Raw genomic sequence first — 17,245 nt, forward strand, 5'->3', positions numbered from 1 at the left:
TTATACGACATCTGTATACATGATGCTATACGACATCTGTATACATGATGCTATACGACATCTGTATACATGATGCTATACGACATCTGTATACATGATGCTATACGACATCTGTATACATGATGCTATACGACATCTGTATACATGATGCTATACGACATCTGTATACATGATGCTATACGACATCTGTATACATGATGCTATACGACATCTGTATACATGATGCTATACGACATCTGTATATACGACATCTGTATACATGATGTTATACGACATCTGTATACATGATGCTATACGACATCTGTATACATTGTATACATGATGCTATACGACATCTGTATACATGATGTTATACGATATCTGTATACATGATGCTATACGACATCTGTATACATGATGCTATACGACATCTGTATACATAATGAAAGTAAAGCCGTAAGACGTGTCACTGTTGGACCCTAACAATAATACCGTAAATCGTTATCCCCGCCAAATCAAACAATACAAAGACGAACTCGTCATATTGATTTTCAAAAAATTAAGAAAAAAGCCGACAGACCTTACAGAAGTTTCATGTGATTTGAGTTTACTAAGGAGCAGCCAAACCAAACTATTTTAAATAATTTATAAATACTTGTTTAATCAATCATTTGAATAAAGTTCCAATACATAATATATAGCTAGAGTGCAATTCTGTTTGTTCACCTTGTCTTAATACATTTAAAATATTTAAAAATAAATTATATTTTCCATTTTATGACATTTTCCTCTATACATTATACATTGTTTATTAAGGCTAACGATGTTGACACAATGAACTAACATAATGGAATACTAAAGAAACAAATAAAATAATCTTACATTAAACCTGACTCACTTCAAAACCATAATCTCTTAGTTCTGCAATTGGTCAATATAGATATCATGTTTGGTATAAGGCACATTTTGTATCCTACTGTGGGCCTACACGTGTATATCTCTAACGGGAGGTCATCATCCCAGTATTACACTTTATTATCTTCACGGATTGCCCCTTCTGCCCCATATCCATTGATACTTTACGACTCCTTCCTGTCCTCCGATTGCCCCTGTCCCTCTTGCATTGAATCGATTGTCCCTTGTGTCACCAGTTGGGATTCCTGATCACCTTTGGGATCTTCTGTACTACCACCCTCCGGGACCTGTCTGTCCACTTCTCTTGGTGCAGTAACCATTTGATCTGTTTCACCGCTCTTCCCTTGGACTATATGCAGTTTTTCCAGCTCCTCTCGAAGCTCTTGTTTGAACCCTTCATGGTCGCCCCCGTTTTCTGTGATGTCTTGTTCCTCAAGTGATCGCTCTGATATCTTACCACCATTGGTCTGGTCACTGCTGATAAACACCTTTAGATCTATCGATTTTTCGGGGAGAGTTGAGGACGGCGATACATTGCCTGCCTGGGATGGTGCTACTCCGGCTGACATCATATCCGATATGGAATCCTGTCCATCCATGGATGGATCAACCAAAGAACTCATGGCAGATAACGGAGCATCTCGTGTAGCAATCGTTTGTGTCAAAGACTCGATCTCTTCCTGAGATTCTTCAACGGTTGTTTCAAGCCCTTGGGCTCGACCTCCCTGTTTTAGACTTTCTTCCTTTTCTTCAACGTTTTCGACGGATACAGCAGGAATATCTATACTAACAAATGTATCAACAGTTCGGTTATTCTTGTTTCGCGGCTTTCCTGCTGTTCCTAAAGGAGGCACAGACACTACAATAGTTTTAACTGGTCCCTGATTGAGAGTTGCTTCCCCTTCCTCATCACCTTCCATCAAAGGTGTCATTGTGAGAGACTCTCTGGACATTATATCCCGCCTACGGCCACCAGATTTAGGAATATCAAAAGCATTTCTGCTCTTGTCTTTAGCCTCCGGTGAGGGTGGAGGAGGACCTGGGGATTCTGCTTTCTTCATCTCGTCCTGTTTCGTAATTGGTGCACTAGATTCACTACTAATGTCTTCAGACTTTTGTCCATTTTGCATTGAGGATCGATCAGACATTGGGTCGATTACAGCCATTCTGGAGTCATTGACAGTTTTATTATGATCACTATGTAATGCCAGCTTAGTTGATGAAGGCGTGACGTCAAAGTCGGCTTCATTGACTGCTGGCCATGGTTCAGGTGTAGATCCCACGGTTAACTCACGTTTTCTGTCGACAGGAACTTGAAGGTCGATTGACGTGAGTGTAGGCTCTCTAGTATTAACGGTGTTTTGGTTAGTTAGAACAGTGATACGTCCGGTATGGTCCTTAACTACTGGGGTGGCAAGTGGTGTAGTCATATCTGACCGATCGTCCTCCTCTTGTGGAGAAGAAGGAGGAGGTGGGATTTCAGGTAACTCATTTGTTGAGAAGTGAACACTGCGACTACGCTGAACGCCTACCCCAACCTCGGACGTTTCCTCGTGTTTTCTTTCCTCGATAGTATCAAGACCTAGACCTGAAAACATATAACACATACACATAATGTTTGTATACAATTATAACTTCTTTTATCATATCCGACTAATGCAACATATCAACTCAAAATAAAACATGAGATCCCCGGAAAAAGATCTCTGTCAGTCAATAGAAAAAACAAATTCTGCCTTTTCCTTCTTTTTCCGTTTCCTTTAGAAATATCAAGTGCATATACATCCTGTATATATGTCACACATATGTCCACTGTCAGCCATGCTCCATTATGGACACATACAAGCAGTCCCTACGTGTTTAATTTGAGGGAGACCTCTTCAAAACTTTTCTGTCAATATGTACATGTATATTTTCCGTTTGAGCGCCTATATGTAGAAAGTCAGTCATGGCAGCTTTCTAATCGTATAGTCAGGTCACAGTCCTGACATTCTTTGTCCCATAGGTAATTAAAAAATAATAAACATAATTAACGTCTGTTTGTTAACAATGTAATCTTTGATTTCGGCTTCATTGATCGCAAAGAGACAATTTACAATGACATGATCAACATTCAGTTAATGTGGTATAATGCTTTCCAAACATGCATAATGTGACCATGTATTATTCAAACAGTAATCCACATCATGCATTGTGGAGACGACGGCTCTGTAAAATCCATTTTTAAAAATTGTTTAGTATTTCAAGCATTTTTTTTAATTCAGAGAAGCATCATGCACACAATGCAAGTCGATAAAAACGTAAAATTGGAGTAAATATGTGATTAATCATTATAGAAATCCTAACAATACTGATGTAACATTATCGTTCTTATCTACTTCGACTTTTGTGGCAGAAAAAGGAATACGCAATATTTAGTAGTTGCACAAAATATTCCTAACAAAAATTAAGTTGAAATTGGAAGAAAAAAACCAAGTATGATCGGCAGCCCTCAAAACTTACTTTTGAAGTAGAATTAAAGCCAAACTAACTGTGGAATGTACTGCAGCTGTTCAGGTCTTTCAACTACGTCACAAACTTTATCAGGAGTGTCACATCAAATGATGATAACGAAATCGATACTTATATTGCCCTGTCGATAGGGTAGTATTATACTGCTGCCTCGTTGCATGATGGTAACATGGACTAAATTTGGGATCTGGATTTGAAAGCAGAACTTTTCTCTTCTTCTTAATGTCTACCTTGATACAGCTTTGTTTTCGGCCTCGAGGTGAGCCCCGACCATCCCTGTGAGGAAGGCTCTGGGTTTTGTACCCAGGCCGAGACATGACATAGTCTTTAAAAGTGATAGTTTCTGCTTCTGCTTAGTGCTCAGTATAGGAAGTAGAACGATTAGTTTGCCTGCTATCAGTATAATGTGATCGGATGAAGCGAGTTGGTTTGAGATATTATAAAAAGGGCACAATCACAAGGAAAACGAATATACGACAGCCTCCCAAAACACAAATATCAACACAAATTACACACGTGTCTTCCTTAAATGACCCTAGCTATTTAAAGGAAATGCAATCAATTTACCTATCAATTGATAGTTATATTTATAAATGACAGGAGTAATGTAGTCATGCAATGATATGGCATAAACAGTCTACCAAATAAAAACCAGAGGGCCTGTATCGCTCACCTGGTTTGTAATGCCAAGTAATGTTCTGAATACAGGTTCATTATTTCTTTTCTGTAGGAATTTTAATATTTACCTCTAATTCCCCTATTGGGCCCCGCCACTCCTGCCCCCAGGGGTTCAGAGCCAAAATTTATACAAGTTCTGTTGCTCATCCCCCCAAGGATGTTTGTGGCCAAATTTGGTCACAATCCATGCAGAACTCTAGGACAAGTAGGGATTCATAGGATTTACCTCTATTTCCCCTATTGGGCCCCGCCCCTCCTGCCCCCGGGGGGTCAGAGCCAAAATTTATACAAGTTCTGTTCCGCTTCCCACAATGATGTTTGTGGCCAAATTTGGTTACAATCCATGCAGAACTCTAGGACAAGTAGCGATTTAAAGGATTTACCTCTATTTCCCCTATTGGGCCCCGCCCCTCCTGCCCCCGGGGGGTCAGAGCCAAAATTTATACAAGTTCTGTTCCCCTTCCGCCAAGGATGTTTGTGGCCAAATTTGGTTACAATCCATGCAGAACTCTAGGACAAGTAGCGATTTATAGGATTTACCTCTATTTCCCCTATTGGGCCCCGCCCCTACTGCCCCCGGGGGGTCAGAGCCAAAATTTATACAAGTTCTATTCCCCTTTCTCCACTGATGTTTGTGACCAAATTTGGTTACAATCCATGCAGAACTCTAGGACAAGTAGCGATTTAAAGGATTTACCTCTATTTCCCCTATTGAGCCCCGCCCCTCTTGCCCCCGGGGGGTCAGAGCCAAAATTTATACAAGTTCTGTTCCGCTTCCCACAATGATGTTTGTGGCCAAATTTGGTTACAATCCATGCAGAACTCTAGGACAAGTAGCGATTTAAAGGATTTACCTCTATTTCCCCTATTGAGCCCCGCCCCTCCTGCCCCGGGGGGTCAGAGCCAAAATTTATACAAGTTCTGTTCCCCTTCCCCCAAGGATGTTTGTGGCCAAATTTGGTTACAATCCATGCAGAACTCTAGGACAAGTAGCGATTTAAAGGATTTACCTCTATTTCCCCTATTGGGCCCCGCCCCTCCTGCCCCCGGGGGGTCAGAACCAAAATTTATACAAGTTCTGTTCCCCTTCCCCCAAGGATGTTTGTGGCCAAATTTGGTTACAATCCATGCAGAACTCTATGACTAGTAGCGATTTAAAGGAAATGTTGACGGACGGACGACGGACGGACGGACGGACGGACGGACGCCGCGCCATGACATAAGCTCACCGGCCCTTTGGGCCAGGTGAGCTAAAAACGAATCACCAAAAAAGTTATAATATGGAAGAAAACGTGCATTATGATGTGGTTCAAATAAGTAAACTGTATATAAAAATGTTCAAATCTTAGTAATAATGTAGAAATGTGTATGTATAACTCACCGTATATCCTTCCTGTTTATTGAAAGCAATGGTGAAAAATAAACATTTACAGAATAAGTGATATATAAATATATCCAAAGACATGTGCAATGTCTATAAAAAGTGTGCAGGTGTTTTATATGGTGATCAAATTCTAATCGACAGGAACTTTGTCAAAGATGGTTTAATCTAAAACGTCAAACAGGTCCTTAAATATTTCATTCTTTGGTGTTGAAAATGAAAGAAAATTATGATATTTTTATTATTAAGTGCACCAATCTTAAAACCTCCCTGCTATTATCCTGAACAGCTCCACATGCTGTTACCTCATTGGGTTTTTTCTGAATAAACACAACTTTATGACGTAACTCGACAAACGTGTATATAAAAAGCAGTTATTGTAACTCTGAATGCCCAGGAAAATATTGTTGGTAACTGTGAATGCCCAGGAAAATATTGTTGGTAACTGTGAATCCCCAGGAAAATATTGCTGGTAACTCTGATTGCCCAGGAAAATATTGTTAGTAACTCTGAATGCCCAGGAAAACATTGTTGGTAACTCTGAATGCCCAGGAAAATATTGTTGGTAACTCTGCATGCACAGGAAAACATTGTAACTCTGAATACCCAGTAAATCTGAACTGATAAATCGTTTCAAAAGACAGACAGCAGTTATAGCATCTAATTAGCCAATTTGTGAAATGCCAAAGATTAATGGACAAATACTACTGCTGAACAGCATTCATTGGCTCCAATGACTGACATTTTCCAGTTTCACAATAATAGAGTTAATGAAACATTGGAGTTGATATTACTTTGTGTAAACAACATTAACTCGATGCTTTGGCAAACCACCTCTAAACATAACACTTTTATACTGGATCAACACCGTTTGTAAATGGAACATTTTAGATAGATAGTGTCAAATTATTTAATTCTTAATTTATACCACCTAGCTCAAGTTACTATTACGTAACATCTTAATTCTAAACATGGTCCAATATGGACTTTGATTTAGGGCTAAAATCAATTATTCAACAGGCACGATTCCAGAGCATCATGATTGTAAAAAGAAATAAAACTCTCTCATTAAATCTCACACATGACATTCATTCAATAACAATCCCCTCAAGTCGTGTAAATCTAGGATATCAGACTCCAGAACACAATGTGCCTGGCAGTGTTAATCACTGATGATTGTGACTTTATGACAGGATTATTTGCATGGGTAGGGCTGACATCAAGCTTCAAACATTTCACCACCACAAAGACACTGTGAAGACACTGTAAAGACACTGCTCCAGTCGTTGAGGACAACTGCAGTGACGTACATTTGTTTGGTATAGTCATTTTAATCTGCAGTATTACATTCTAGATACTTTATTTTCATGTCTGATATGTTTTACTACATCCTGTGGTTAAACCATTATAGGGTGGGTGGGTGAGGGCGATTGATCAATATCTTTCCTGCGAAATAAGTCATATTGAAATGCATACTTAAAGTTAGTTTCGAGTACATATTATGAATATTTATTTCTATATTGCCAATCATTTCACTTGACCATGAACATATTCTATTTAATTATTGGAACAGGTTAATAAGCAGTTATTACCTCCTTGTCATCCGTATAATTATCCTTGTAACAGGTTAATAAGCAGTTATTACCTCCTTGTCATCCGTATAATTATCCTTGTAACAGGTTAATAAGCAGTTATTACCTCCTTGTCATCCGTATAATTATCCTTGTAACAGGTTAATAAGCAGTTATTACCTCCTTGTCATCCGTATAATTATCCTTGTAACAGGTTAATAAGCAGTTATTACCTCCTTGTCATCCGTATAATTATCCTTGTAACAGGTTAATAAGCAGTTATTACCTCCTTGTCATCCGTATAATTATCCTTGTAACAGGTTAATAAGCAGTTATTACCTCCTTGTCATCCGTATAATTATCCTTGTAACAGGTTAATAAGCAGTTATTACCTCCTTGTCATCCGTATAATTATCCTTGTAACAGGTTAATAAGCAGTTATTACCTCCTTGTCATCCGTATAATTATCCTTGTAACAGGTTAATAAGCAGTTATTACCTCCTTGTCATCCGTATAATTATCCTTGTAACAGGTTAATAAGCAGTTATTACCTCCTTGTCATCCGTATAATTATCCTTGTAACAGGTTAATAAGCAGTTATTACCTCCTTGTCATCCGTATAATTATCCTTGTAACAGGTTAATAAGCAGTTATTACCTCCTTGTCATCCGTATAATTATCCTTGTAACAGGTTAATAAGCAGTTATTACCTCCTTGTCATCCGTATAATTATCCTTGTAACAGGTTAATAAGCAGTTATTACCTCCTTGTCATCCGTATAATTATCCTTGTAACAGGTTAATAAGCAGTTATTACCTCCTTGTCATTCGTATAATTATCCTTGTAACAGGTCCTTGTCATCCGTGTAATTATCCTTGTAACAGGTTAATAAGCAGTTATTACCTCCTTGTCATCCGTATAATTATCCTTGTAACAGGTTAATAAGCAGTTATTACCTCCTTGTCATCCGTATAATTATCCTTGTAACAGGTTAATAAGCAGTTATTAACAGGTTAAGTTTCCTTGTCATCCGTGTAATTATCCTTGTAACAGGTTAATAAGCAGTTATTACCTCCTTGTCATCCGTATAATTATCCTTGTAACAGGTTAATAAGCCCAGTTATTACCTCCTTGTCATCCGTATAATTATCCTTGTAACAGGTTAATAAGCAGTTATTACCTCCTTGTCATCCGTATAATTATCCTTGTAACAGGTTATAAGCAGTTATTACCTCCTTGTCATCCGTATAATTATCCTTGTAACAGGTTAATAAGCAGTTATTACCTCCTTGTCATCCGTATAATTATCCTTGTAACAGGTTAATAAGCAGTTATTACCTCCTTGTCATCCGTATAATTATCCTTGTAACAGGTTAATAAGCAGTTATTACCTCCTTGTCATCCGTATAATTATCCTTGTAACAGGTTAATAAGCAGTTATTACCTCCTTGTCATCCGTATAATTATCCTTGTAACAGGTTAATAAGCAGTTATTACCTCCTTGTCATCCGTATAATTATCCTTGTAACAGGTTAATAAGCAGTTATTACCTCCTTGTCATTCGTATAATTATCCTTGTAACAGGTCCTTGTCATCCGTGTAATTATCCTTGTAACAGGTTAATAAGCAGTTATTACCTCCTTGTCATCCGTATAATTATCCTTGTAACAGGTTAATAAGCAGTTATTACCTCCTTGTCATCCGTATAATTATCCTTGTAACAGGTTAATAAGCAGTTATTACCTCCTTGTCATCCGTATAATTATCCTTGTAACAGGTTAATAAGCAGTTATTACCTCCTTGTCATCCGTATAATTATCCTTGTAACAGGTTAATAAGCAGTTATTACCTCCTTGTCATCCGTATAATTATCCTTGTAACAGGTTAATAAGCAGTTATTACCTCCTTGTCATCCGTATAATTATCCTTGTAACAGGTTAATAAGCAGTTATTACCTCCTTGTCATCCGTATAATTATCCTTGTAACAGGTTAATAAGCAGTTATTACCTCCTTGTCATCCGTATAATTATCCTTGTAACAGGTTAATAAGCAGTTATTACCTCCTTGTCATCCGTATAATTATCCTTGTAACAGGTTAATAAGCAGTTATTACCTCCTTGTCATCCGTATAATTATCCTTGTAACAGGTTAATAAGCAGTTATTACCTCCTTGTCATCCGTATAATTATCCTTGTAACAGGTTAATAAGCAGTTATTACCTCCTTGTCATCCGTATAATTATCCTTGTAACAGGTTAATAAGCAGTTATTACCTCCTTGTCATCCGTATAATTATCCTTGTAACAGGTTAATAAGCAGTTATTACCTCCTTGTCATCCGTATAATTATCCTTGTAACAGGTTAATAAGCAGTTATTACCTCCTTGTCATCCGTATAATTATCCTTGTAACAGGTTAATAAGCAGTTATTACCTCCTTGTCATCCGTATAATTATCCTTGTAACAGGTTAATAAGCAGTTATTACCTCCTTGTCATCCGTATAATTATCCTTGTAACAGGTTAATAAGCAGTTATTACCTCCTTGTCATCCGTATAATTATCCTTGTAACAGGTTAATAAGCAGTTATTACCTCCTTGTCATCCGTATAATTATCCTTGTAACAGGTTAATAAGCAGTTATTACCTCCTTGTCATTCGTATAATTATCCTTGTAACAGGTCCTTGTCATCCGTGTAATTATCCTTGTAACAGGTCCTTGTCATCCGTATAATTATCCTTGTAACAGGTTAATAAGCAGTTATTACCTCCTTGTCATCCGTATAATTATCCTTGTAACAGGTTAATAAGCAGTTATTACCTCCTTGTCATCCGTATAATTATCCTTGTAACAGGTTAATAAGCAGTTATTACCTCCTTGTCATCCGTATAATTATCCTTGTAACAGGTTAATAAGCAGTTATTACCTCCTTGTCATCCGTATAATTATCCTTGTAACAGGTTAATAAGCAGTTATTACCTCCTTGTCATCCGTATAATTATCCTTGTAACAGGTTAATAAGCAGTTATTACCTCCTTGTCATCCGTATAATTATCCTTGTAACAGGTTAATAAGCAGTTATTACCTCCTTGTCATCCGTATAATTATCCTTGTAACAGGTTAATAAGCAGTTATTACCTCCTTGTCATCCGTATAATTATCCTTGTAACAGGTTAATAAGCAGTTATTACCTCCTTGTCATCCGTATAATTATCCTTGTAACAGGTTAATAAGCAGTTATTACCTCCTTGTCATCCGTATAATTATCCTTGTAACAGGTTAATAAGCAGTTATTACCTCCTTGTCATCCGTATAATTATCCTTGTAACAGGTTAATAAGCAGTTATTACCTCCTTGTCATCCGTATAATTATCCTTGTAACAGGTTAATAAGCAGTTATTACCTCCTTGTCATCCGTATAATTATCCTTGTAACAGGTTAATAAGCAGTTATTACCTCCTTGTCATCCGTATAATTATCCTTGTAACAGGTTAATAAGCAGTTATTACCTCCTTGTCATCCGTATAATTATCCTTGTAACAGGTTAATAAGCAGTTATTACCTCCTTGTCATCCGTATAATTATCCTTGTAACAGGTTAATAAGCAGTTATTACCTCCTTGTCATCCGTATAATTATCCTTGTAACAGGTTAATAAGCAGTTATTACCTCCTTGTCATCCGTATAATTATCCTTGTAACAGGTTAATAAGCAGTTATTACCTCCTTGTCATCCGTATAATTATCCTTGTAACAGGTTAATAAGCAGTTATTACCTCCTTGTCATCCGTATAATTATCCTTGTAACAGGTTAATAAGCAGTTATTACCTCCTTGTCATCCGTATAATTATCCTTGTAACAGGTTAATAAGCAGTTATTACCTCCTTGTCATCCGTATAATTATCCTTGTAACAGGTTAATAAGCAGTTATTATTACCTCCTTGTCATCCGTATAATTATCCTTGTAACAGGTTAATAAGCAGTTATTACCTCCTTGTCATCCGTATAATTATCCTTGTAACAGGTTAATAAGCAGTTATTACCTCCTTGTCATCCGTATAATTATCCTTGTAACAGGTTAATAAGCAGTTATTACCTCCTTGTCATCGTATAATTTTGTAACAGGTTAATAAGCAGTTATTACCTCCTTGTCATCCGTATAATTATCCTTGTAACAGGTTAATAAGCAGTTATTACCTCCTTGTCATCCGTATAATTATCCTTGTAACAGGTTAATAAGCAGTTATTACCTCCTTGTCATCCGTATAATTATCCTTGTAACAGGTTAATAAGCAGTTATTACCTCCTTGTCATCCGTTAATTATCCTTGTAACAGGTTAATAAGCAGTTATTACCTCCTTTCATCCGTATAATTATCCTTGTAACAGGTTTAAGCATAACCTCTGCATCCGTTAATTATACAGGTTAATAAGCAGTTATTCCTCCTTGTCATCCGTATAATTATCCTTGTAACAGGTTAATAAGCAGTTATTACCTCCTTGTCATCCGTATAATTATCCTTGTAACAGTCATCCGTATAATTATCCTTGTAACAGGTTAATAAGCAGTTATTACCTCCTTGTCATCCGTATAATTATCCTCCTCAATGTTGTCCGTCTCGTTACCATTTATTAGAAAAAATATTTATCTTTAGTTTAAAACTGGAGTATATATACATATATATCAATTGTATAATTATATAAGGATCAGAAATCAATGTAACAACACTATTCCACCAAAAATACACATAATTCAAACATTAATGACATCTGACTTATCCGTAAAGAATTAAGATCAATGATTCAAAAACTAATTATGTTCCGATAAAACTAATTTCTAACTCAGAAATCCATAATATGATTTAGAAATAAAGAAGGGCTATACAGTTGTTAATATGATTTAGAAACACTCTCCAGTCGTGCCAACTAACTACATTTATCTTTATATTCTCAAAATACACCTTCCAACAATGGCATGTGCATCAGAAACCATGTTATGTTGGAAAGATGGGATACATAAATGGTCTAGTGTCAAGAATGGCCTTGATGTAACAGAGGTGGGTGAACATTACTGGCCATGTGTATAACAGATCGATAGAGAACTGGATAAGATAATCCTCAAAACACAGGACACTTGAACATCCACTTTTACAAGTCATATATATGTTATATCGAGAAAAACACACAGACAAAAAAATATGCTTGGGAACAATTTGAAAGTAATTTGGTTGATGCTATTTAGCCTAAACAGATAAAGATCGTGACTGTGTAAGTGACAAAAGATCCCACTCCCAGAGTAAAAAGGGATTGTGACGTCACAATTGAACTGGGAAGTCGGACTTTCTCTTGTGGGGCAACGGAAACCCCATAATTAAGTATATCTTCCTCTACCTACTCAGCAACTTCAAACTGGATGGTAGCATAACGACATATTTGATATCAATGTGCCCTTTTTAGGACGATTTTCGACCCATAAGGGAACATATCAGCAATTTTAGTGAATCATGCCAACCGGAAGTGCAAGAGACAATGGCGGAGCGGCCTTAGTTACAGCAAAGAAATCAGCTTCCAGGAGCGGATCTAAGATGAAAGTCCATCAGTATGTCACTCCATCAAATAGCGATGAAGATGCAGAAAGTACATTGAAGTGCAATACTTGCATGATCAACTTCCAACTATCAGAAGCGAGGCTACTGAAATGCAGAAGATGTAAACTCGAATATTGCATAAAATGCCGTCATAAAAAGAAGGCAGAATACGATATGTTAAAGAACTCGGACTCTTTGTGGTTCTGTTTGGACTGCAGAGAGACTGTGGAAAGAATAGTGAATGCTGATATGGAGATTGAAATTAGATGCGAAGAGTTCATGTCCGTCTACGAAGACAGAATAGCTGATCTCGAGGCAAAGATCACGACAAAATGCGATGAAAGCCGGGTGAAGCAATTTTTAGACAAGAGAGATAAAGCAAGGAAAGAAGAGCTGAGGACGTACAGTCAAGTTGTCCGCAAGCCGAAGGAGGTCTTGACTGAAATCAACGAGAGAAAGTCACGAGAGAATAATAGTATTATATTCAACTTCAAAGAGGTAGAATCAGAGAATGCGGAAACAAGGAAAAATGAGCATGAATCATTTGTGAATCGCCTCTGTGATATCATGAGAACTACGAAAGATAACGTGAGAAAAATCACGAGACTTGGCAAAAAAGAACAAAAGGACAGCGGAATAGGAAATACGAGGCCAGTTAAAGTAATTTTTAAGGATTATCAAGCAAAAGATTTGTTCATGAGCAACTTAAAAAATCTCGCCGAGGTAACTAACGAAAGTATTAAAAATATCAGTGTCACTCATGACATGACACAGGAAGAAAGAAAGTTATTAAAGGAAAAAGTCACGGAGGCAAAATCGCGCAGTGAAAAGTCGGGGGAATGGAAATACGTAGTTCGCGGCCCACCGTGGGATATGCGGACAATAAAGATGAAGAAAGTGCGGAAAGAATAGACTCGCTGTACACAAATATACACAATCATCTAAACATTCTTTTTACAAATGCAGATACTTGGACCCAACATAAATTACATGAGTTAAGGAAATTAATAATTCGAGAAAACTCAGATATAATATGTATTTTTGTGAAATTAAACCAAAGAATTGTAAAAGAGAAATTGAACTTTCTGAATATAATATAGAGGGATATGGAATGCTATCAGTAAATGTGACAAATAAATCACCCGGAAGAGGAATGGTCATTTATATAAAAAATAGTCTTAAATATTCCCAGATCACCAGCATTAAATTTGATGAACATATTTTGTGTGAAGTGGATATCAACGCCAAGGATAAAGTACTAGTTGGTTCCTTGTACAGAAGTCCCAATGCGACCGAAGAAAATTTCAAAAACATGTGTGCATTACTGTTAAAAACATCATAGATGAAGTACAGCTGCAAAATACTATTTGGAGACTTGAACTTACCAGGAATTGATTGGTCAGTCTGTATTACTAAGTGTGGTGAATCTTCAAAACAATTCAAATTCGTTGAAACCGTACGCGACTGTTACATGTATCAGCATATACGGCAGCCCACCCGTGGACGTGGAAGGATAACCCTATCGTTATAGATTTGATTTTAAACGATAAGGAAGATTGTATAGAACAGATTCAACTCGATCCTCCTTTGGGGAAAAGTGGTCACTCAGTCATCGGAGTACATTGTAATTTCAGCTTGGAAATGGAAAATAATTTGAAAACGCGATATTTATATGAAAAGGCAAATTTTCAAGAACTGTCTCGAAAACTTAACATAGACAGGCAAAATAGTTTTTTGAATTGTAAAGATGATGTGGAACAGCTGTGGTCAAAATTTAAAGAGATACTTGAAAACTCAATCAGGGTCACAGTTCCAGTACAACAAATAAAACCATTGCGCAAATTAAGTAACCACAAAAGTTGTCTAGATAAAAAGACAATGTCTAAAATAAAAGATAAGGCCAGATTATGGAACAGATATATGTCCACTCGGGATAAAGAAGTCTACGCAGAATATTGTAAAGTAAGGAATCAAGTAAGGTCACTCACAAGGAAGGCGGTAAAATTACTTGAGAAACAAATAACACAACAACTAAAGGACAATCCTAAAAAGTTCTGGAGATACACAAAATCTAAGACAACAACTAAATCCAATATTTCAAATCTGTACAAAAATAATAACAAAGAGGACATCACTACAACAGATGGTGATTAAGCAAATGTACTAGCTAATTTTTTCCAGACAGTGTTTAACTAAGATAATGATAAATCACTACCTGATATTGCAAAGATTGATATGGAGCCGATCACTCAATTAAATATTTCACCAGAAGTCGTGCAGAAGAAGCGGACTGGAAATGTGCTAATATAACGGCAATATTTAAGAAAGGAGATCGGAAGGAGGCTTCAAATTATAGACCAGTAAGCCTGACCAGTGTTGTTTGTAAATTATTAGAATCAATAATAAGGGATAAAATAATGAGTCACATGAAAAGAAATAAGCTATTTAGTAACGCTCAGTTTGGTTTTATAGACAGGAGATCCACGGTTCTTCAACTTATCAATGTCATGGATAGATGGACAGATATTTTGGATAAAGGAGCATGCATGGATATTATATACTGTGAATTTTTGAAGGCTTGCGATAAAGTACCTCATGGCCGACTAGTACATAAACTCGCAAAATATGGCATCGGTGGTCAGTTTTCAACCTGGATCCAAGCCTTTCTGCTTGGGCGAAAACAAAGAGTTGTAGTGAATGGCAAAACGTCGGAGTGGAATCCAGTTTTAAGCGGGATACCACAAGGATCTGTGTTGGGACCACTTCTCTTTGTTCTCTATATAAATGATATGCCCGATGTTACAAGCACCGGGACAGACACCTATCTGTATGCGGATGATACGAAAGCTTTTAGATCAATAAAAAATGAAGAGGATTGTAAAATATTACAACATGATATATATTCATTAAGCCAATGGTAAGATATTTGGAAACTCTGCTTCCATCCAGACAAATAAAATGATGCGATTGGGATATTCAAATACAACTAAATATGGATACAGACTGAAGGAAAATACCCAATTTTTAAAATTTGTTGACTCGGAGAAGGATATTGGTGTCACCATAGATGATAAACTTACCTTTGACAAACATATACATTTTGTATGTGAAAAGGTCAACAAAGCAAATTCAATCATGGGAGTATTGCGGAGGACAATGGAATATATGGACCAGAACAGTTTTAAACTTTTATACACGGCATTAGTAGCCTCATATTGAATATGCTGTTCAAGCCTGGTGTCCGTATTTGGAAAAGCATGTAACAACAATAGACAACGTTCAACGTCGAGCAACAAAGCAAGTGCCAGGTCTCTCAACTTTGTCATATACAGAACGTTTGCGTAAACTCCAACTTCCAACGTTAGCATACAGGCGGTCACGTGGGGATATGATTGAAATGTACAAAATACTTTCTGGAAAATGCGATAAAGAAGTCGCAGATTGGTTTTCAATCAACCAGGGATCAAGTACCCGCGGACATGATTTGAAAGTGTACAAAGAACATTCAAGGCTGTGCGTGAGAAAACACTCGTTTACCCAGAGAGTCGTGAATACTTGGACAGTCTCCCATCAAATGTTGTTCACTCTAGGACAGTTAAGGGTTTACTTAAGGCTATGTTGATGTTAGATAAGTGTGCAATGTTTGAAAGCTTATTTCTCTAAAATTTCAGCATGTACCAACCCTAAACTACACACAAATAAAGAAAACAGGCTATTCTTTTCAATGCCAATCAGCATTGCTCAAAAGAGTTAAACAACATGTAGTTAGCAGTAATTTTATTTAGTAATATTTATATAAAAACACACCTAATTTTGTAAAAAATTGTCACAACTAACAATACACAAACGAATGCTTTAATTCATCACATGATGTCAATTAAATTTTCAGGAAGGGCAAGCTATCCTTGAACGACCATGTCAACTTATTTTATAATGTTTACTTGTAATGGATAATATTGGTCTCAGAATGTTTATGAGCGCCGCCATATTGGTTTGTTTCAAGCGACATACATTTGTCTCTTTTTGCAAATCGAAGTACGCGATCGTGATAAGTAATGTAGAAAACAAATATATAACGTCTAAATGAGTATCGTGCTAGCATTTTATGACATACATTACCGTTAATGTGTAGAAATTGGGATTTTTCTTTGGTACATCACTGCACGTCAAAACCGAAAGAAGAGTGTGTATCAATCCGCCGATACGTATTCACCAAATATTGAAGATAATGTGTAATAAAATAGTTTCTAGTATGTTAAAACATTATATTTCTTAGATATTATCAAAAATGCATGGTGAATAGTATGTAAACGTTGAGAAACACGTTTGATATAAATACGAAACTACTATATCTTTCAGGTATAGGACTTCCGGTTTGGTGTGAAATGCCCCCATTGGAGTAAACACCGAAGAAAGTTTTTGTTTTTACAGAGATCCAACATCTAGTTTATGTAGCATCTGTTAACATAATTAAGTCTAAAAGATAGCGATCATTACTATGTTGTTATCAGAGATCTGTTAAATATTGGTTGAAGTTGATCTGTCAAAACCGTGACATCACGCGGTACTCGGGTAAGTATAAGTTACACATTTTACGATATATTTTTTAGAAATTATGACATGGTT

At 36.7% G+C, this 17,245-nt stretch overlaps 1 protein-coding gene across 1 annotated transcript; it reads right to left on the reverse strand.

Moving 5' to 3' along the window:
• Positions 1 to 565: 565 nt before the first annotated feature.
• Positions 566 to 5,993, reverse strand: LOC138322347 (uncharacterized). The gene is made up of 3 exons (XM_069266386.1): positions 5,822 to 5,993; positions 5,465 to 5,476; positions 566 to 2,482 (listed from the first exon to the last, which is right to left on the reverse strand). Exons 1-3 carry the CDS (start codon positions 5,991 to 5,993, stop codon positions 1,059 to 1,061), a joined length of 1,608 nt encoding a protein of 535 aa, XP_069122487.1. The 3' UTR covers positions 566 to 1,058.
• Positions 5,994 to 17,245: the final 11,252 nt, after the last annotated feature.

Source organism: Argopecten irradians, chromosome 4, assembly GCF_041381155.1.
Source record: "Argopecten irradians isolate NY chromosome 4, Ai_NY, whole genome shotgun sequence".
Classification (NCBI taxonomy): Eukaryota; Metazoa; Mollusca; class Bivalvia; order Pectinida; family Pectinidae; genus Argopecten; species Argopecten irradians.